Source organism: Scyliorhinus torazame, chromosome 12, assembly GCF_047496885.1.
Source record: "Scyliorhinus torazame isolate Kashiwa2021f chromosome 12, sScyTor2.1, whole genome shotgun sequence".
Taxonomy (NCBI): domain Eukaryota; kingdom Metazoa; phylum Chordata; class Chondrichthyes; order Carcharhiniformes; family Scyliorhinidae; genus Scyliorhinus; species Scyliorhinus torazame.
The window spans coordinates 43,533,927-43,554,913 of NC_092718.1; the positions used below are offsets into that span (position 1 = coordinate 43,533,927).

General features: G+C 45.9%; 1 protein-coding gene across 7 annotated transcripts in view; it reads right to left on the bottom strand.

Annotated features, from left to right (window-relative positions):
* The window catches only part of LOC140387540 (protein unc-13 homolog C-like), a 972,441-nt gene that overhangs the window by 145,951 nt on the left and 805,503 nt on the right, over window positions 1-20,987 (bottom strand). For all 7 annotated transcript variants that reach the window (XM_072470780.1, XM_072470778.1, XM_072470777.1 and 4 more), the window contains one exon: window positions 2,930-3,056. In XM_072470780.1, coding sequence (XP_072326881.1) covers window positions 2,930-3,056 — 127 coding nt within the window. The remainder of the gene's footprint in view (window positions 1-2,929; window positions 3,057-20,987) is intronic.

Below are 20,987 nucleotides of genomic sequence, written 5' to 3' on the forward strand. Positions count from 1 at the left end.
AGAAGGGGATTAAGACAGTAAAAGATTTGTTTCTTAGGGGTCGGCTTGCAGGATTGAAGGAGCTGGATGCGAAGTATGGGCTGGAGCAGGGGGAAATATTTAGATACATGCAGGTTTGAGATTTTGCCAGAAAGGAAATACAGGACTTCCCGGTGGAGCCGGCCTCCACATTGCTGGTGGAGGTGCTGACGACAGGGGGACTGGAGAAGGGGGTAGTGTCAGCGGTTTATGGGGCTATTTTGGAAGAGGAGATGGCACCAAAGTGGGAGGTAGAGTTGGGAGAGGATATGGAGTTGGGGTTCTGGTGTGAGGTGCTCCGGAGAGTGAATGCCTTCACCTCGTGCGCGAGGTTGGGGCTGATACAGCTGAAGGTGGTATATAGAGCACACCTCATGAGGGCGAGGATGAGCTGATTCTTTGAAGGAGTAGAAGGTGTGTGTGAACGTTGCGGGGGTGGGGGCGCTAATCACGTTCATATTTTTTGAGCCTGTCCAAAGCTAGAGGATTACTGGAAGGAGGTTTTTAGGGTAATTTCTAAAGTGGTGCACGTGAAACTGGACCCGGGCCCCCCGGAGGCCATATTCGGGGTGTCGGACAAGCCAGGGTTGGAAACGGGTGCGGAGGCAGATGTTGTAGCCTTCGCCTCGTTGATCGCCCGAAGGCGGATCCTGATGGGATGGGGAGCAACCTCTCCACCCAGTGCCCTGGCGTGGCGGGGGCACCTGTTAGAATTCTTGAGAAGGTTAAGTTTGAACTGAGGGGAAGGTTGGAGGGGTTCTGCAATTTATGGGCATTATTCATTCTGCACTTTCAGGAACTGGGTAACATCGAATATTAGATGGGGGGCGGGGGGGGGGGTTGGGAGGGTTGGGGGGAGGGGGGCGGTGGATGTTAATGGTGACTATGGGTGATTCCTGATTCCTTTTTGTCATTTGTTTATGTGAACATGCGGGCTCATGTTTGGGGTTTGGTGGGAGGATGGGATCGTTGTTATTGATATGGGGATTGACATATTTGTTACTGATTATTGTTTATTGTTGGTCAGTGTAAATTTGGGAGAAAATGTGAAAAAGGAGAATAAAAAATATTTTTAAAAAAAAAGAAAATTATTTTGTTGGCTGTAAAGTGTTCTGGTGGATAGATTCTTGATAAGCAAGGGTGGGAAATGTCATCGGGGGCAGGCAGGAGGTTACAATCAGATCAGCCATGTTTTTGTTGAATGGCAGAGCAGGCTTGCAGGGTCGAGTGGCTTACTCCTGCTCCTAATTCTGGTGGCACAGTGGTTAGCACTACTGCCTCACAGCCAGCGACGCAGGTTCGATTCCGACCTCGGGTGACTGTCTGTGTGGAGTTTCTACATTCTCCCCGTGTGTGCGTGTGTTTTTTCCTGGTGCTCCGGTTTCCTCCCACAGAACAAAGATGCGTAGGTTCGGTAGATTGGCCATGATAAATTGCCCCTCGGTATCCAAAGGTTAGGTGGTATTATGGGGGTAGGGTGGGGGATTGGGCCTAGGTAGGGTGATCTCTTGAAGGATCGGTGCAGACCCGATGGGCTACCTTCTGCAGGGTAGGGATTCTATGATTTTTGATGCTGATTGGTATATAGTTGTGAAAGGTTCTACAGAAATGCAAGTCTTTCTTTTCTTGATGACTACATAGTAGATTGCTACTGAGCCAGTTATTGCTTTCACCCTGAATACCTGGAACTTTAAGAAACATGCTGTCAAACTGATTATCTGTAGTCCTACCTATGTAGTAAGATTAAACGCCACATTGCCGAATCAATCTTTCAGTGGAGTGAAATAGACGGAAGCTCTTAAACCAATTATGGTAAACCCTTTCATACAAAAAACATAGGAGATGGACAAAGAACCAAACTATCATAAAGAAAATAACTAACCAAAGGCCAATGGGTCACTGGGCACGCAGAACCAGCAGAAATGGTGTGTCTAGATTTCACACTCACAAAGATAATGGCTCATACCCCTCAGGTAAGTTACAACACCAGACTGTCGACACCTTGGGAGTGAGTGTCTTATATCTTGCTTTTATAATTTAGTTAGCTGATTTAACATTTCCATGCCAGAATCATCAATATTACCTTTATTAAAGTGAGATACTCCTCCAGATTTCTTGAATATTATCATGGCACGATACATTACAATTACAAGAACAACCAGGAATAGGAATTCCAATCAATGCAAGATCTATTTTTTCATCTATGTTTTTCTTCCATCTTCAAACCAATTACTATCATCCATTCTCCCCCAGCTGAGGCTGGCCCACTTAAATCTCTACAGTCATCCTCAATGCCACTATAATCAGCTAGCAGGAAACATAATGCCACAGGATAAATCAGATAATCTCAGTGCTTCCACTTCCCGGATATAATTCAGCACATATTTTATTGCTTCATGAGCATTCCAATCCAAAGTGCGTCGGCTCACCATTTGGACAAAGAGCACACAAGCAGAAAGATCTTAAGTCAGTCATGGAGATCAAGCAAGAGTAATGAAATATGTCAAGACGTCAGCACTGTGCAAAACACAATCAGAACCAGAGATCCAGAGGCCAAATAACTGTTTATCATTTTGGATTAGGCACATGTACAATGATTGATAAATAAGGATGTATTAATAATTTTGTCTGAACAAATGCCATTGGATACCGGGGGTCGGGGGGGACGGGGGACATTTTACAGCCTCAGCACTATGAAGGAATAAGCAGCACCACAATGTTTGATATTTGGCAATTTAAATAATCTACTCTTACTGCTCAAAGTGTAACAAAACCACTGCCTTATTCTTAGAAATTTCCCACCCCTCAGGTGAGGGTAGCCTATCAGCTCTTTATGAGAATGTGTTATTAGGATACAACACAACTATGTTCTGCATGATGAACAGAAATGAAATGAAATTTCATTACTTACAAAGAATATTCTGCTGTAGCATCTTTGAAACCTGGAAGATCTCTCACATATTCATTATAAAACCATTTTACTTTGAAGTGCAAATTCATATAATCCGCACTCTTGCAAAGTCGATGTTTTTCATGCTCTGTAATGAAGCACAGAAAAAAAATAATGTCATATTTTTATATTTCTCTGAATAAGAATTGTATTAATAAATGGATGATTCCCATTTCTATACTACCATAATGTGCACCACAGGGTGTTTAAATATAATGATACATTTCAGTGATACAATGGTATTAAAAACAAATATTAAATTATTAAAATTTCCAAAAAGACTATCCTGATTTTCCAGTGATTGCTTACAAATCTTAAGTTTTATACATACTTGAAATTGACAATATACTCAATCATTTCAAAAGAGCAAAAGATGGAGAATATTGAGACTCTGGAGAATACTAGTCACAGATGGTGACAGGAAGATATCTGGAGCATTAAGATACAGCTACCATTACAGCCACAGTGAACTTTAGACTGATTTTCCTTTAATCATGAACAATGTCACCTATCCTGAAATTGCAAATGACTGCCAAAGGATTTGGCCAAGACATAATCACAGTACTTTTCTATTTATGAAGTATACACATGGATACAGGGAAAAAGGTGAATCCGAACATTTCAAGTGGTTGAGGACCCATTGTAAAAGCCCTTGGGGAGACTGTGGCATTGTGGGGATGTCACTTGGGCGAGCGATTCAGAAGATCCTGGGGCATGGGTTCAAATGCCACCAAGGCAGCTGGTGGAATTTAAATTCAACTGATAAATCTGGAATTGAAAGCTAGTCTCATTGACCATGATACCATTGTCGATTTTTGTAAAAACCCGCCATCCTTACCCAGTCTGGCCTACATGTGACTCTTGACCCACAGCGATGTGGTTGACTACCCTCTCAAATGACCCAGCAAGCCACTCAGTTCAAGATCAATTAGGGATGGGCAACAAATACTGACCCTGCCAGTGACACTCACATCTTACAGGGGAATAAAGGAAAATAACAAAACTCCCATGAGCAGCTTTTGCATTAATGAAGGAAATAGCTGTGAAAGGAACTTCCCAATTACTTCAGTAAATCCTTATAATAAGAATTGCTTGATTAATCCTGCCAACTAATCCTGCCAGCTTTCTATGATGATCTCTGAATCTTTAAGCTATTTTCACATTGAAAGCGAATTAGGACAACTGATGCATTCCTTAATGGAATGAATTAATAGCCATGGACATGTGTACTTTAATAAATCATCAATATAAATCATGACTTTTAGCAATTCCTTATTTGCCATGGCACACCAGTGTGTGATGAATGTCAGAAATTGGTATATATATATATTGTATTATTATGTATCTGGTGCAGTAATGGTTAAAAGCCTGGGTTAGAGTATGTCTGTGATTGCTGCAATAAAATAACTCCTGGTTTAAAAGTCAGGCAGACATTGTGGCTGCAGATGGGGTAATTAAAGTATCATAAAAGTATTATCATTCATTCCAACCATGTATCTGTGTTTACCTAAATAGGGGTAACAGAATTTTGTTTATATTAAAAAGGTTCCCTGGGGTTTTGATAACCGAAGGGTTATGGTTTGCCTTAGTAAGATGGTCATGACCCGGATAGTAGTTAAAAATGATGCGGTTCAGCCAGGGGTTGAAGCAGTCAGGTGTTGAGTTTCAGTTTTTAGATTTTGCTGTGAATAGAACAGGCTTTTTTTGGATGCTGGGAGGTTAAACAGTCGTTTGACACAGGCAAGAATCTGCAGGCTCTTTCCTAAAGGATCTCTCTCTCAAAGCAGTTTCTCAAAGACATTGTTGCACAGCAAGCATTCCTGTGTTTGCTAACAGTATTTAAAATGGATTTTCACCTGAGGTAGGTTTGGTTTGATTGGCGATAAAAAGATTGTAGTTAGGAGTTAAAGTGTTTCATTTTATTGTTAAGCATTGTTTAACTAGTAATTGTAAGCTATTTCTTGTATGATGTTAAAGTTAGTTTACTACAAATTAAATAACATATTGTGGTTTCTGTCCAGTATCCTAGCAACTGTTGGGGTCTGGTCTTAATAAGTGACAATAGCAATGGATCGTAATAAGTGACAATAGCTATGGTCTATGATATTAGTAAGATGTTTTTTTAAAAGCCAGACAGTGTATTATAAAGGTGCCCATTGGTTTCCGGGTGCGGCGATGACCAGCTAAGTCGCACGTTTCGGCAGCTCCCGGTGGAACGGACTTTTGGGCTCTCAATAGGAGCCCCAATGGCAATTTAAACGGCCAAAAACACTGTGCGGTAAACCAGAAGGGAATCCCCCCGGACACGCATGGATAAGGGAGAGTATAGCGGCCGGATTGCGGAGAATCCTCTGGAGCAGCGGCAAGGAAGGCAATCTCAAAGCAAGATGGCGTCGGAAGGTGGCCGTTTGTTATGGGGCCCGGACCAACAAGAGTTCCTGCGGCGCTGTGTGGAAGAGCTGGAAAAGGAGTTGAAGAAGGAGCTGTTGGCCCCGATATTACAGGCGATTGAAGGGCTAAAGGAGGAGCAGAAGACCCAAGAGCGGGAGCTTGGGGTCGTGAAGGCAAAGGCTGCTGAAAATGAAGACGAAATACAGGGCCTGGTGGTGAAGACAGAGACGCACGAGACACAGCACAAAAGGTGTGTGGAAAGGCTGGAAGTACTGGAGAATAATTTGAGGACGAAGAATTTAAGGGTTCTGGGTCTTCCCGAAGGCGCAGAAGGGGCGGACGTCGGGACATATGTGAGCACGATGCTTCACTCGCTAATGGGATCGGAGGCCCCGACGGGCCCTTTGGAGGTGGAGGGAGCTTATCGAGTTCTGGCGCGAAGACCAAAGGCTGGAGAAATACCTCGAGCTATAGTGGTGAGGTTTCTCCACTATAATGACAGAGAGACGGTCCTCAGATGGGCGAAGAAAACTCGGAGCTGTAGGTGGGAGAACGCGGTGATCCACGTATACCAGGATTGGAGTGCGGAGGTGGCGAGAAGGAGGGCAAGTTTTAATCGGGCTGAGGCGGTGCTTCACAAAAAGAAGATCCAGTTTGGAATGTTACAACCGGCGGGATTATGGGTCACACACCAAGGGAAGCACCACTACTTTGAGACGGCAGAAGAGGCATGGACATTCATTGTGGACGAGAAGCTGGAATAGTCTGGCGAGAGAAAGAACTTTTGGGACAAAGTGGTGGTGTGATTATGTGGGGCGAGGAAAAAGGGGGAGGGGATCATTTTTCAATTTGTTAATCTTGCGATCCTGTAACTTTTCTCTCTTCCCCATGTTGGGGGGGGGGGGGTGGTGGAGTATGAGGAACTGTGGGCGTCGGTCATTAGGGGCGGGGCCGAGTGGGAAATGCGGGCTTTGTTCCCGCGCTATGGTAATTATGGCGGGAACAGGGACGCAGGAAGGAGGGGGCCTTGCACAGTGGGGGCCGAGGACAAGGGGGGAACCAAAGGTCAGCCAGAGTTCGCTGACTTCTGGGAGCAACATGGGGGGTGCAACTACGCTAGAAAGGGATCTAGCGGAGGGGGAGGGGGGGGGTTAACTGGGTTGCTGCTGCTAAGGAGAAGGGGGAGCTGTTATGGGATGGGGTGGTCGAGGCGGGAGGGCGCCGTCGGGGGGATACACGGGTACGTGGGAACCGGGTGAGGAGCTGGGTTAAAAAAGGGGATGGCTAGTCGACAAGGGGGGGGGGGGTAAAGAGCCCCCCAACCCGGCTGATCACGTGGAACGTGAGAGGGCTGAACGGGCCGATTAAAAGGGCACGGGTACTCGCACACCTAAAGAAATTAAAGGCAGATGTGGTTATGTTGCAGGAGACGCATCTGAAACTGATAGACCAGGTCAGACTACGTAAAGGATGGGTGGGGCAGGTGTTTCATTCGGGTTTGGATGCAAAGAACAGGGGCGTGGCTATCTTAGTGGGGAAACGGGTACTGTTTGAGGCAAAGACCATAGTGGCGGATAGTGGGGGTAGATATGTGATGGTGAGTGGCAGATTGCAAGGGGAGGCGGTGGTTCTGGTGAACGTATATGCCCCGAACTGGGATGATGCAAATTTTATGAGGTGTATGTTGGGACGTATCCCGGACCTGGAGGCGGGAAAGTGGACAATGGGGGGAGACTTCAATACGGTACTTGATCGAGGGCTGGACCGATCGCGGTCCAGGACCGGGAGGAGGCCGGCAGCGGCCAGGGTGCTCAAGGACTTCATGGAGCAGATGGGAGGGGTAGACCCCTGGAGATTTAGTAGGCCTTGGAGTAAGGAGTTCTCATTTTTCTCCCATGTCCACAAAGTATACTCACGGATAGACTTTTTTGTCTTGGGAAGGGCACTGATTCCGAAGGTGACAGGGACGGAATATACGGCCATAGCTATTTTGGACCACGCTCCACATTGGGTAGACCTGGAGGTAGGAGAGGAAAAAGAACAGCACCCACTCTGGAGAATGGATATGGGCTTATTGACGGATGAGGGGGTATGTTTAAGGGTGAGGGGGTGCATCGAAAGGTACTTGGAGCTTAATGACAATGGAGAGGTTCAGGTGGGAGTGGTCTGGGAGGCATTGAAGGCGGTGGTTAGAGGGGAACTGATATCCAAAAGGGCACATAAAGGGAAGCAAGAGGGTAAAGAAAGGGAGCGATTTCTGAAAGAACTTTTGAGGGTGGACAGGCAATATGCGGAGGCACCGGAGGAGGGACTGTACAGGGAAAGACAAAGGCTACATGTGGAATTTGACCTGCTGACCACAGGTAAGGCAGAGGCACAGTAGAGGAGGGCACAGGGTGTACAGTATGAGTATGGAGAGAAGGCGAGTCGGCTACTGGCCCACCAATTGAGGAAGAGGGGAACAGCGAGGGAGATAGGTGGGGTGAGAGATGAGGAGGGAGAGATGGAACGGGGAGCGGAGAGAGTGAACGGGGTGTTCAAGGCATTTTATGAGAGGTTATATAAGGCTCAGCCCCCGGAAGGGAAGAAGGGAATGATGTGTTTCTTGGATCAGCTGGAATTCCCTAAGGTGGAGGAGCAGGAGAGGGCGGGACTGGGAGCACAGATTGAGATGGAGGAGGTGGTAAAAGGGATTGGGAGCATGCAGGTGGGGAAGGCCCTGGGACCGGACGGATTCCCGGTGGAATCTTATAGGAAGTATATGGACTTACTGGCCCCGCTTTTGACGAGAACCTTTAATGAGGCTAGGGAAAGGGGGCAGCTGCCCCCGACTATGTCGGAGGCAACGATATCGCTCCTTTTGAAGAAGGAAAAAGACCCGCTGCAGTGTGGGTCCTACAGGCCCATTTCCCTTTTAAATGTAGATGCTAAGCTCCTGGCCAAGGTGATGGCGACGAGGATAGAGGACTGTGTCCCGGGGGTGGTCCACGAGGATCAAACTGGGTTCGTTAAGGGGAGACAGCTGAACACGAACATACGGAGGTTGCTAGGGGTAATGATGATGCCCCCACCAGAGGGGAAGGCGGAGATAGTGGTGGTGATGGGCGCCGAGAAAGCATTCGACAGAGTGGAGTGGGATTATCTGTGGGAGGTGCTGAGGAGATTTGGTTTTGGAGAAGGGTATATCGGATGAGTACAGCTGCTGTACAGGGCCCCGGTGGCGAGCGTGGCCACGAACAGACAGAGGTCTGATTACTTCCGTCTTCATAGAGGGACGAGGCAGGGGTGTCCCCTGTCTCCGTTACTGTTTGCATTGGCGATTGAGCCTCTGGCCATAGCACTGAGGGGCTCCAGGAAGTGGAGGGGAGTGCTCAGGGGAGGAGAAGAACACAGGGTATCCTTGTATGCAGATGATTTATTGCTGTATGTTGCGGACCCAGTGGAGGGGATGCCTGAGATAATGCAGACACTCAGGGAGTTTGGGGAATTTTCGGGGTACAAATTGAATATGGGTAAGAGTGAGTTGTTTGTGGTGCATCCGGGGGAGCAGAGCAGGGGAATAGATGACTTACCGCTGAGGAAGGTAACAAGAGATTTCCGGTACTTAGGGATTCAGATAGTCAGGAGTTGGGGAACCTTCCACCGGCTTAATTTAACAAGATTGGTGGAACAGATGGAGGAAGATTTTAAGAGATGGGACATGGTGCCCCTGTCACTGGTGGGTAGGGTGCAGGCGGTCAAAATGGTAGTCCTCCCGAGATTTCTCTTTGTGTTTCAGTGCCTTCCGGTGATGGTCACGAAGGCTTTTTTCAAGAGAATTGAGAAAAGTGTCATGAGTTTTGTGTGGGCCGGGAAGACCCCGAGAGTGAGGAGGGGGTTCTTGCAGCGTAGCAGGGATAGGGGGGGGGGACTGGCACTACCGAGCCTAAGTGAATACTACTGGGCCGCCAATATCTCAATGGTGTGTAAGTGGATGGGAGAAGGGGAGGGAGCGGCGTGGAAGAGATTGGAGATGGCGTCCTGCAAGGGAACCAGCCTACAAGCAATGGTGACGGCGCCGTTGCCGTTCTCCCCGAAGAAATACACCACATGGCATGGCAGAGAGCTGGGGTTGTGCAACTGAGAGATCTGTTCATAGACGGGACGTTTGCGAGTCTGGGAGTGCTGACGGAAAAATATGGGTTGCCCCAAGGGAATGCATTTCGGTACATGCAACTGAGGGCTTTTGCGAGGCAACAGGTGAGGGAATTCCCGCAGCTCCCGACGCAGGAGGTTCAGGATAGAGTGATCTCAGGGACATGGGTGGGGGATGGTAGGGTGTCGGATATATACAGGGAAATGAGGGACGAGGGGGAGATCATGGTGGATGAGCTGAAGGGAAAATGGGAAGAAGAGCTGGGGGAAGAGATTGAAGAGGGGCTGTGGGCAGATGCCCTACGTAGGGTAAACTCTTCGTCCTCGTGCGCCAGGCTAAGCCTGATACAATTCAAGGTTTTGCACAAGGCGCATATGACCGGAGAAATGCTTAGTAAATTTTTCGGGGTAGAGGATAGGTGTGGGAGATGCTCGAGAAGCCCAGCAAACCACACCCACATGTTTTGGTCATGTCCGGCACTGCAGGGGTTCTGTGTGGGGGTGGCAAATGTGCTTTCGAAGGTGGGGGGGGGGGGTCCGGGTCGAGCCAGGCTGGTATATTGGATTGCTCGATTTTATTTTTGGAGAGTTATTATTTTTGATATGGGAGTTGCCATTTAGTTTACATATTATTTATTTATTTGTTAAAATGGCCACTGTTATTTATACCGGTTTAATGTCGAAAAAAGTAAAAACTTTGTATTGTTTTGTTTGGCCAAAAATTTTGAATAAAATATATATTTTTTTAAATAAAAATAAAGGTGCCCATGTGACATGGAAATACTATCAGCGGTTTTGGTTCCCTTATCTAAGGAAAGGAATACTGGCATTGGAGGCAATCCAGAGAATGTTTAATAGGTTGATCCTGGGTATAGAGGGATTTTCTTATGAGGAGAGATTAAGGAGCTTAGAAGAATGAGAGGTGACCTTATTGCGATATAAAGGATTCTCAGAGGGCTTGACGATAAATGTTGAGAGGATGTATCATCTTGTAGAAGAGTCAAGGGTCAGAAGGCAATAGGAGGTCATTCATTTAAGTCAGAGATTAGGAGAAATTTCTTCTCTGAGGGTAGGGAATCTATGGAATCCGCTACCGCAGAGAGCCATAGAGGCTCGGTCATTAAGTATGTTCAAGGCTGAGATGGACTAATTTTTAATCAGGGAGGGAAATAAGGGTCATGGAAATAAGGCAGGAAAGTGGAGTTGAGGATCATATCAGATCAGCCATGATCTCATTGAATGGCAGAGCAGACTCAATGGACCTATTGGCCTACTTCTGCTCCTACATCTTATGGTCTAACTCCACTTCTAACAGCACTGTGGTGTGCCTTGAACACCCGGACTGCAGCAGCTCACAAAAGTGGTTCACTCACTACAATCTTTGTGAAATCGTCCATTTTGGCAGGAAGAATAAAGAAGCTTATTATCTAAATGGTGAGAGATTGCAGAGCTGAGAGGTGCAGAGGGACCTGGGTGTCCTACTGCATGAATAACAAAAGACTAGTATACAGGTATTGCAAAGAATTAGGAAAACTTATAGAATGTTATTGCTTATTGTGAGGGGAATTGATTACAAAAGTAGGCAGGTTATGCTTCCGTTGTACAGGACACTAGTGAGACCACATCTGGAGTACTGTGTACACTATTGGTCTCCGTATTTCAGGATAGATGTAAGTATGTTAGAAGCAGTTCAGAGAAGGTTTAATAGATTAATACCAGGAATGGACATGTCGTCTCATGGGGAATGGTTGGAGAGGGTAGGTTTGTATCCACTGGAGTTAAGAAGAGTAAGAGGCAACTTCATTGAAACTTTTAAAATCCTGAGTGGTATTGACAAGGTGGATGTGGAGGGGATGTTTCCACTTGCCGGAGAATCTAGGACAAGAGGCCACTGTGTAAAAATAAGGGGTTGGTCATTTAAGACAGAGATGAGGATATCTTTTTCTTTGAGCGTCATGAGTTCTCTTTCCAAGGGTCGGTGCAGACCCGATGGACCGAATGGCCTCCTTCTGCACTGTAAAGTCTATGATTCTATATGAATCTCTGGAACTCACTTCCTCCAAAAGCAGGGAAAGTAGAATCGTTGAATATTTTTAAGGTCGAGCTAGATAGATTCTTCATGAACAGTGGGGAGGGGGGTGGATGGGGTGTGGGGGCGTGGGGGAGGGGTGAAAGGTTATCCGGGTAGACAGGAATGCTGCATTGAAGCTACAATCTGATCAGCCATGATCTCATTGATGGCGGTGCAGGCTCGAGTGGCTGACTCCTGCTCCTACTTCCTATGTTTGTATGTTCTCTAGGGCAATTAGGGATGGATGATCAATCCTGGCCCTATCAGTGAAGTCCACATCCCAAAATTACAAGATGAAAGCAGAGATGGGCAGCACGGTAGCATTGTGGATAGCACAATTGCTTCACAGCTCCAGGGTCCCAGGTTCGATTCCGCCTTGGGTCACTGTCTGTGTGAAGTCTGCACATCCCCCCAGTGTGTGCGTGGGTTTCCTCCGGGTGCTCCGGTTTCCTCCCACAGTCCAAAGATGTGCAGGTTAGGTGGATTGGCCATGCTAAAATTGCCCTTAGTGTCCAAAATTGCCCTTAAGTGTTGGGTGGGGTTACTGGGCTATGGGGATAGGGTGGGGGTGTTGACCTTGGGTAGGGTGCTCTTTCCACGAGCCGGTGCAGGCTCGATAGGCCGAATGGCCTCCTTCTGCACTTTAAATTCGCTGTTAAATCTATGATGATGGAATTCCATTTATCACCCTAGATAAAAATAACTTACAGACACTTATCATGGCCACTCTCCTTTGTATTAATCAGTAAATTATTCTTATCCTGGGTGATTAGCTGAAATAGGCTTCCATCATCAGTGTTTTGATCTTGTAAATTTTTCATTCAAAGGATGTGCGTGTCACTGTAGGAGTTTGCCACCATTACAACATGTGGTTTCAGACGCTCTGCAGCAGAGGCCGGCTCTGTAAACAAGGCATCAGCAGTGATCACCCACAACTCCTGCAAGGGACAACCTCATGTTGCCTTTCCAGAATCGGCTAGTTCAGCCATTGATAGAAGTGCGGCCGATGATGTCATCTAACCTCACCCAAATTCTGAGACTGCATTCCGATCATTTTTTCCAGATGGCAAGATGTTGGTCATGCCAACATTGCTGTGCTTGGTTGCTAAGTATATTTCAGCACCATGAATATATTAGGCAGTAATGAAATACTACTTTTTAAACTTGCCAACCTCAAGCAATACTTATCAGTTCCACCTCACACTTTTAAAAAAAAAACTCAGCGATTACACCAAGCTTAGAAAACTGATCAGAATATTGAAGTAAAAATTGGAGCTTTCTTAGAAAAACTCAAAAAGCCTTGTGAAATAATTCAATTTTCTTTCTTTTACACAGTCAAATACAGAGCATTGACTATCAATTAAAAAAAATATTTCTACAGATGTTGTATTAATGAGACCAAGTTTTCTCTATGAATGATAAATAGTGTCTTTGTTTCATAAATATGTGCTGTAAAGCTTTCAATTTCACAATGTTTCTTTTGTCAGATCCTTAGTTAGCGAGAACCTTGTCACAGTCAATCAATACGTTTTGTACTGCAACGAGTCAGGAAGCTGACTGACTAGACTTGAAGTTACTTGGGCATTTCCTTTTCTGATTCTGTCATGTCAAAGGGAACATTTGCTGGATGACGCCTTCAAGACATTAATAGACTGTTAATTATTCCCCCTCAAATTTGGCTATGCTGATTAAAATTGTTGTAAATAAACTGTGAGTAATGACATGGGGATGTGACATAAAGGCTCCAGACTATTAGACCAAAAGGAAACAAGTTGTTACTTAATTGGTGAGCAATGGTGCTCCTCTCATTTTTGGTACACAAACAAAACGTTTTGAATAACGCTCTATTCTTAATTAGCTTTCCGGTTGCCAATAACCACGGCTGCACTTCAGGATAAAGTGCATGTAGACTAATGCTTAAGGTTTAAAGCCAACTTTCCACTATTTTCTTCAGTGCCTGTTCAATATTGATCTATTTTGTGGGTGTCAGGCTCTTAATATAGATCCTGAATAGGACATCTTTGAAAACAATCTGTTGAGGCTGCCTGCTTAGCTGAATATTAAAACATCCATTATGATGGTTTGGTCACAGTTGATTTGGCACAATCCATGTTAATGCTGGGTACTTAGGAGTTACAAAATCTATAAATTTAATCTTCATGCTGTGGACTCAAAATTGATGCACTTTATGCCCGCCATCAGCTGTGGAACACAACCTTCCATTGGGGAATATGCTGTTTGGCAGGCAGAACTATCTGTATTGTGTGTGCATAAGTAGGAGTGAGAGAGTGTGTGCCTGAGTGAGAGTGAGAAATGTTTAAGTGGGGCGGCACGGTGGCACCAGTTGTTAGCACTGCTGCCTCACAGCACCAGGGACCCGGGTTCAATTCCAGCTTTGGGGCACTATCTGCGTGGAGTTTGTACATTTTCCTTGTACCTCTGTGGGATTCCCCCCACGGTCCAAAGATGTGCGGGTTAGGTGGATTGGCCATGCCAAATTGCCCCTTAGTGTCCAGGGATGTGCAGGCCAGTTTGTGGGGTTACAGGGATAGAGCAGGGTGGACGGGGGACTGGTCATGGGTAGAGTGCTCATTCGAAGGGTTAATGCAGACTTGAAGGTCCGAATGGCCTCCTTATGCACTGTAGGGATTCTATGATTCTATGTTACATCAATCCCTCAATTTGTTTTCATCATGCCATACTAAGTTCTCAGACATAATTGGCTTGTGGTTTAGTTTCCTCTTTGAACATTGTTTGGATCTCTCTTTGGGTCCAGTTCTGTAGTGGGAAGGTTTCCCATTACTTATTAGTGATTTAGGTCAAACTCCAGTACGTTTCTTCAAAAACTCCTTTAATTATACTACTGTACATTCTAAGCTTGTAGGTAAGTGCATACGTCTCTTGTAGAGACTATCCCATCTTACCTTCACAGTCTCTTGCACATGACAGTGATGTCACTGCTGCATCGTGGCACACATCACTATCTCGCTACTCAATTAACCCATTATTCTACAACGTCCCCCAATTTCAACTTTTTAGATCACATCTTAAACTATTTGCATTACTTACATCTCCCCAAAGTACAAAATTCACAGGTTAAGCCCTATGCCATGCATTCACAGCTTTTCCTGATCTTGTTCTTGATGCTGTTGATCAAGGGGGGTGGTCTTTAATCGGTTTGATGACTGGATCCCCATTTTGCGAGGTGATTGATCTCGTCTTTGATTTATCATCCCTTTTGTTTTTGCAGACGCTGGTAAGATTAGAGCTTTTCTGTTTTTTTCCTGAATGTCTCAGACGGAGTTTGAATGAGATAAAAACGTGGATGTTATTCTTGTTTTAGGGACTGTGCATCCAGACTTTCGACCTCTGATCCAGATTTTTCTGACCTGGTGCTACGTTGCTAAAGTTTTCAGTCTATGCCTGAAGTTATATCAGTTCTTCTGGTGTCTTGTTGATCACTCCCCATATTTCTTGCTCTCTTATGATTATCTGAAGTCACATTGGGTTTTAAGTCCTGCTTCAACAATGGAATTTGTGTTTTCAGCCTTCAGCCTATAGGCAACTCTACAGGTGAAAAGTTGTAACTGAAGGATGTAGCTCTATAGTTCAGCAAGGCTAGATTCCAATCACTATTCTTCATCATAGTATTTTAATGGCTTTCACCACTCTCTTGGTCTCTCCATCGGTTGTGGGTGAAGAGGAAAATTGCTAACGTGATTGATTTCATAGTCTTCGGCAAATTTCTTGAAGCATTCATTCATTAACTTTAGGAATTCTTGGCAGAACTCTGTCCTGTTCTCCTGTTTGTAGGACTTTATTTACTTTTTTCAGAAGACCCAAATGTATACATACATTTCTACTCAGTAAAGATGTGCTTTGACTGTGCAAGACATAGAGTCTTGGTAATCTCTCATCCCTAGAGACTAAGGGTGGTCATCTGACCTTTTACTTGAAGTATCAAACCAGCTTGGCTTTGCAATTTAATTCTTAATGGCTGTACGTCTACTGCTTTGAACCATTCCGAATGACCAACCAGTACTATAACAACAACTTCCAATAGCAAGTTTGGACTCAGTTTTAAAACCTTTAACTTCTAAAGCAATTGATCAAAGGATTTTGTATTTGATCCTTTAATTTTTCAAGGCAATATGCATTCTCATTTCTTTCTGTATTGCAGAGTTTTGAGAGTTATTTTCTAGTGTTCTTCTTTTGGGTGGCACGGCAGCACAGTGGTTAGCACAGTTGCATCACAGCACCAGGGATCCGGATTCGATTCCCAACTTGGGTCACTGTCTGTGTGGAGTCTGCACGTTCTCGCCGTGTGAGTTTCTTCCGGGTGCTCTGGTTTCCTCCCACAAGTCCCGAAAGATGTGCTTGTTAGATGAATTGGATATTCTGAATTCTCCCTCGGTGTACCTGAACAGGCGCCGGAATGTGGCAACGAGGGGATTTGCACAGTAACTTCATTGCAGTGTTAATGTAAGCATATCCGTGACACTAACAAAGATAATTATTAAGTGCATATTTAAATTTACAGAACTGCTTGAAGTGTACTGCTTTTTCTGCATTGGGAACACTCTGGGCGGGATTCTCCGAAATGGAGGCAGAGTGTTTGTGCCGTCGTGAATGCCGTCGAGGTTCATGACGGCGCGAAACGGCCCCTATCCCGACCGATTCAGGGCCCGATAATGGGCTAGGAGCGGCGCCGCGGCATTTATGCGCGCCAGGCCTTGGCGCCGCATGAAGGCGCATGCGTGGTTGCCGTCCTCTCCGAGTCCGCCCCGCAAGAAGATGTCTGACGGATCTTGCAGGGCTGCGGAAGAAAGGAGGTCCTCCTTCAGAGAGGACGGCCCGACGATTGGTGGGCACCGATCATGGCCCAGACCCCATTTGAGGCCCCCCCTGGTGCAGGATCCCCCCTCGCCCCCCCCCCCCCCCCCCCGCAGGCCGCCCCCACAGCGTTCCCGCGCTGTTCCCGCCGGCAGCGACCAGGTGTGGACGCCGCCGGGGGGAACCCGCCGTTTTGGGCAGGCCGCTCAGCCCATCTGGGCCTGAGAATAGCAGGGGTGCTGGAGAATCGCCATTTTGGGCGTCTCGGGCGATTCTCCGGCCTGCGCCGCACGGAACCCGACGGGGCCCGTTCTCGCCGCTCGGGTGAATCGCGGGAGGGCGTCGGACCGGCGTCGCGGGAAAATTTGGCGACCCAGGCGATTCTCCCAACCGGCGCGGGAGCAGAGAATCGCGCCCTCTGTGTCTCCTGCTGAAAAATCTTGCCTTCAGTGCTGCTTTCTAGCTCCATAGCATGGGCACATTAAAATGGCTACTTCAGGGATTCTGCTCTTTCCCCCATTTTGGCGAGCTTCTGAGTGGGCAAGGCTGCCGCCTTTTGGGACTACCCACATAACAGACATGTGCAAAGCTTCGGCATTTCTATGGATTATTGTCCGATTTGGTTCCCTAGCTTCGGCCAGTCTAGCGTATTGAACCACTTGTTTAAGTGTTAGCACATATTTTGTCTGAAAAAAATCTGACAGCTTTATGTCATGGACTCCAATAGCAATGCGATCATGAATGAGTTTGTCTTCCAATGTAGCATAATCACAACTACAAGCGTATTCAGATCTGCAAGAAACAATTCAATTAATTCCTCTGGCCTTTGGGATTTCTGATTGAATCATGCTCACTCCAATATGGGGTTCCGTTTCGAGATGAAGTAAGCATTGAATGCTTTCAGGATGGTTTCAAAATCTGTAGAGGTCTCTTCTACCCACCGCCTGAGGAGGGCATTGTCAGCAATGAACCCCAATGCATCCAGCACCATACGAATCTCATGCTTCTGCTCTTTGGCATGCAAACTCAACAATGCTTAATACTTTATGAATTGCTTTTTTCACAACTCCTAACATTGGCCTCTCTGTGGTCCTTCAACATTTTCAATTGACTGTGGAAGGGGCAGTGACTGACTGCTGCTGACAAATGTGAGGTAATGCATTTTGGAAGGTCTAATGCAGGTAGGGAATATACAGTGAATGGTAGAACCCTCAAGAGTATTGAAAGTCAGAGAGATCTAGGTGTACAGGTCCACAGGTCACTGAAAAGGGGCAACACAGGTGGAGAAGGTAGTCAAGAAGGCATACGGCATGCTTGCCTTTATTGGCCGGGGCATTGAGTATAAGAATTGGCAAGTCATGTTGCAGCTGTATAGAACCTTAGTTAGGCCACACTTGGAGTATAGTGTTCAATTCTGGTCGCCACTCTACCAGAAGGATGTGGAGGCTTTAGAGAGGGTGCAGAAGAGATTTACCAGAATGTTGCCTGGTATGGAGGGCATTAGCTATGAGGAGCGGTTGAATAAACTTGGTTTGATCTCACTGGAACGACGGAGGTTGAGGGGCGACCTAATAGAGGTCTACAAAATTATGAGGGGCATAGACAGAGTGGATAGTCAGAGGCTTTTCCCCAGGGTAGAGGGGTCAATTACTAGGGGGCATAGGTTTAAGGTGAGAGGGGCAAGGTTTAGAGTAGATGTACGAGGCAAGTTTTTTACACAGAGGGTAGTGGGTGCCTGGAACTCGCTACTGGAGGAGGTGGTGGAAGCAGGGACGATAGTGACATTTAAGGGGCATCTTGACAAATACATGAATAGGATGGGAATAGAGGGATACGGACCCAGGACGTGTAGAAGATTGTAGTTTAGTCGGGCAGCATGGTCGGCACGGGCTTGGAGGGCCGAAGGGCCTGTTCCTGTGCTGTACATTTCTTTGTTTTTTGTTTGCTGCGGATTCTCAGTGTGCCTCTCACCAAGCTAACTTTTCCAATTCTTCCTTTGAAGAAATCTTCTTCTGATTTCTCACTGTGGGTGTTCTGTCGAAGGCACCAAAGCATTGTTAGACTGGTGTCACCACCCCTGCCATCATGGTTCATGACTTGACTTCCAGTTTGAATATTATTTAGATTTCTCTTAGGGTAACTTGTGGCCTGTTCTGTTTTGAGATGGTTTCCTCTATTTATGAGTGACTTAGGTCTCGCTTTGGTAGGTTTCTTCAAAAACTCCTTTATTTACACTATAAGACCATAAGACATAGGAGTGGAAGTAAGGCCATTCGGCCCATCGAGTCCACTCCACCATTCAATCATGACTGATTTCAACTCCATATACCCGCTCTCTCTCCATAGCCCTTAATTCCTCGAGAAATCAAGAATTTATCAACTTCTGTCTTAAAGACACTCAACGTCCCGGCCTCCACCGCCCTCTGTGGCAATGAATTCCACATACCCACCACTCTCTGGCTGAAGAAATTTCTCCTCATCTCTGTTCTAAAGTGACTCCCTTTTATTCTAAGGCTGTGCCCCCGGGTCCTAGTCTCCCCTGCTAATGGAAACAACTTCCCTATGTCCACCCTATCTAAGCCATTCATTATCTTGTAAGTTTCTATTAGATCTCCCCTCAACCTCCTAAACTCCAATGAATATAATCCCAGGATCCTCAGACGTTCATCGTATGTTAGGCCTACCATTCCTGGGATCATCCGTGTGAATCTCCGCTGGACCCGCTCCAGTGCCAGTATGTCCTTCCTGAGGTGTGGGGCCCAAAATTGCTCACAGTATTCTAAATGGGGCCTAACTAATGCTTTAGAAAGCTTCAGAAGTACATCCCTGCTTTTATATTCCAAGCCTCTTGAGATGAATGACAACATTGCATTTGCTTTCTTAATTACAGACTCAACCTGCAAGTTTACCTTTTGAGAATCCTGGACTAGGACTCCCAAGTCCCTTTGCACTTCAGCATTATGAATTTTGTCACCGTTTAGAATATAGTCCACGCCTCTATTCTTTTTTCCAAAGTGCAAGACCTCGCACTTGCCCATGTTGAATTTCATCAGCCATTTCTTGGACCACTCTCCTAAACTGTCTAAATCTTTCTGAAGCCTCCCCACCTCCTCCATACTACCTGCCCCTCCACCTATCTTCGTATCATCGGCAAACTTAGCCAGAATGCCCTCAGTCCCGTTATCTAGATCGTTAATATATAAAGAGAACAGCTGTGGTCCCAACACTGAACCCTGCGGGACACCACTCATCACCGGTTGCCATTCCGAAAAAGAACCTTTTATCCCAACTCTCTGCCTTCTGCCTGACAGCCAATCGTCAATCCATGTTAGTACCTTGCCTCGAATACCATGGGCCCTTACTTTACTCAGCAGTCTCCCGTGAGGCACCTTATCAAAGGCCTTTTGGAAGTCAAGATAGATAACATCCATTGGCTCTCGGTCTAACCTATTTGTTATCTCTTCAAAGAACTCTAACAGGTTTGTCAGGCACGAACTCCCCTTACTAAATCCATGCTGACTTGTCCTAATCCGACTCTGCACTTCCAAGAATTTAGAAATCTCATCCTTAACAATGGATTCTAGAATCTTGCCAACAACCGAGGTCAGGCTAATTGGCCTATAATTTTCCATCTTTTTCCTTGTTCCCTTCTTGAACAGTGGGGTTACAACAGCGATTTTCCAATCCTCTGGTACTTTCCCTGACTCCAGTGACTGTTGAAACATCATCACCAACGCCTCCACTATTTCTTCAGCTATCTCCTGTAGAACTCTAGGATGTAGCCCATCTGGGCCCGGAGATTTGTCAATTTTTAGACCTCTTAGTTTCTCTAGCACTTTCTCCTTTGTGATGGCTACCATATTCAACTCTGTCCCCTGACTCTCCGGAATTGTTGGGATATTACTCATGTCTTCTACTGTGAAGACTGACGCAAAGTACTTATTCAGTTCCTCGGCTATTTCCATGTCTCCAATCACAAAATTACCAGCGTCATTTTGGAGCGACCCAATGTCAACTTTTGCCTCCCGTTTGTTTTTAATGTATTTAAATAAACTTTTACTATCATTCCTAATGTTACTGGCTAGCCTACCTTCATATTTGATCCTCTCTTTCCTTATCTCTCTCTTTGTTATCCTCTGTTTGTTTTTGTAGCCTTCCCAATCTTCTGACTTCCCACTACTCTTTGCCACATTATAGGCTTTCTCTTTTGCTTTGATGCATTCCCTAACATCCTTTGTCAGCCATGGCTGCCTAATCCCCCCTCTGATAACCTTTCTTTTCTTTGGGATGAACCTCTGTACTGTGTCCTCAATTAGACCCAGAAACTCCTGCCATTGCTGTTCTACTGTCTTTCCCACTAGGGTCTGCTCCCAGTCGATTTTCGTCAGTTCCTCCCTCATGCCCCTGTAGTTACTTTTATTTAACTGTAACACCTTTACATCTGATTCTACCTTCTTTCTTTCAAATTGGAGATTGAATTCGACCATATTATGATCACTGCCTCCTATGTGCTCCCTTACTTTAAGATCTTTAATCAAGTCTGGCTCATTACATAACACTAACTCCAGAATGGCCTGTTCCCTCGTGGGC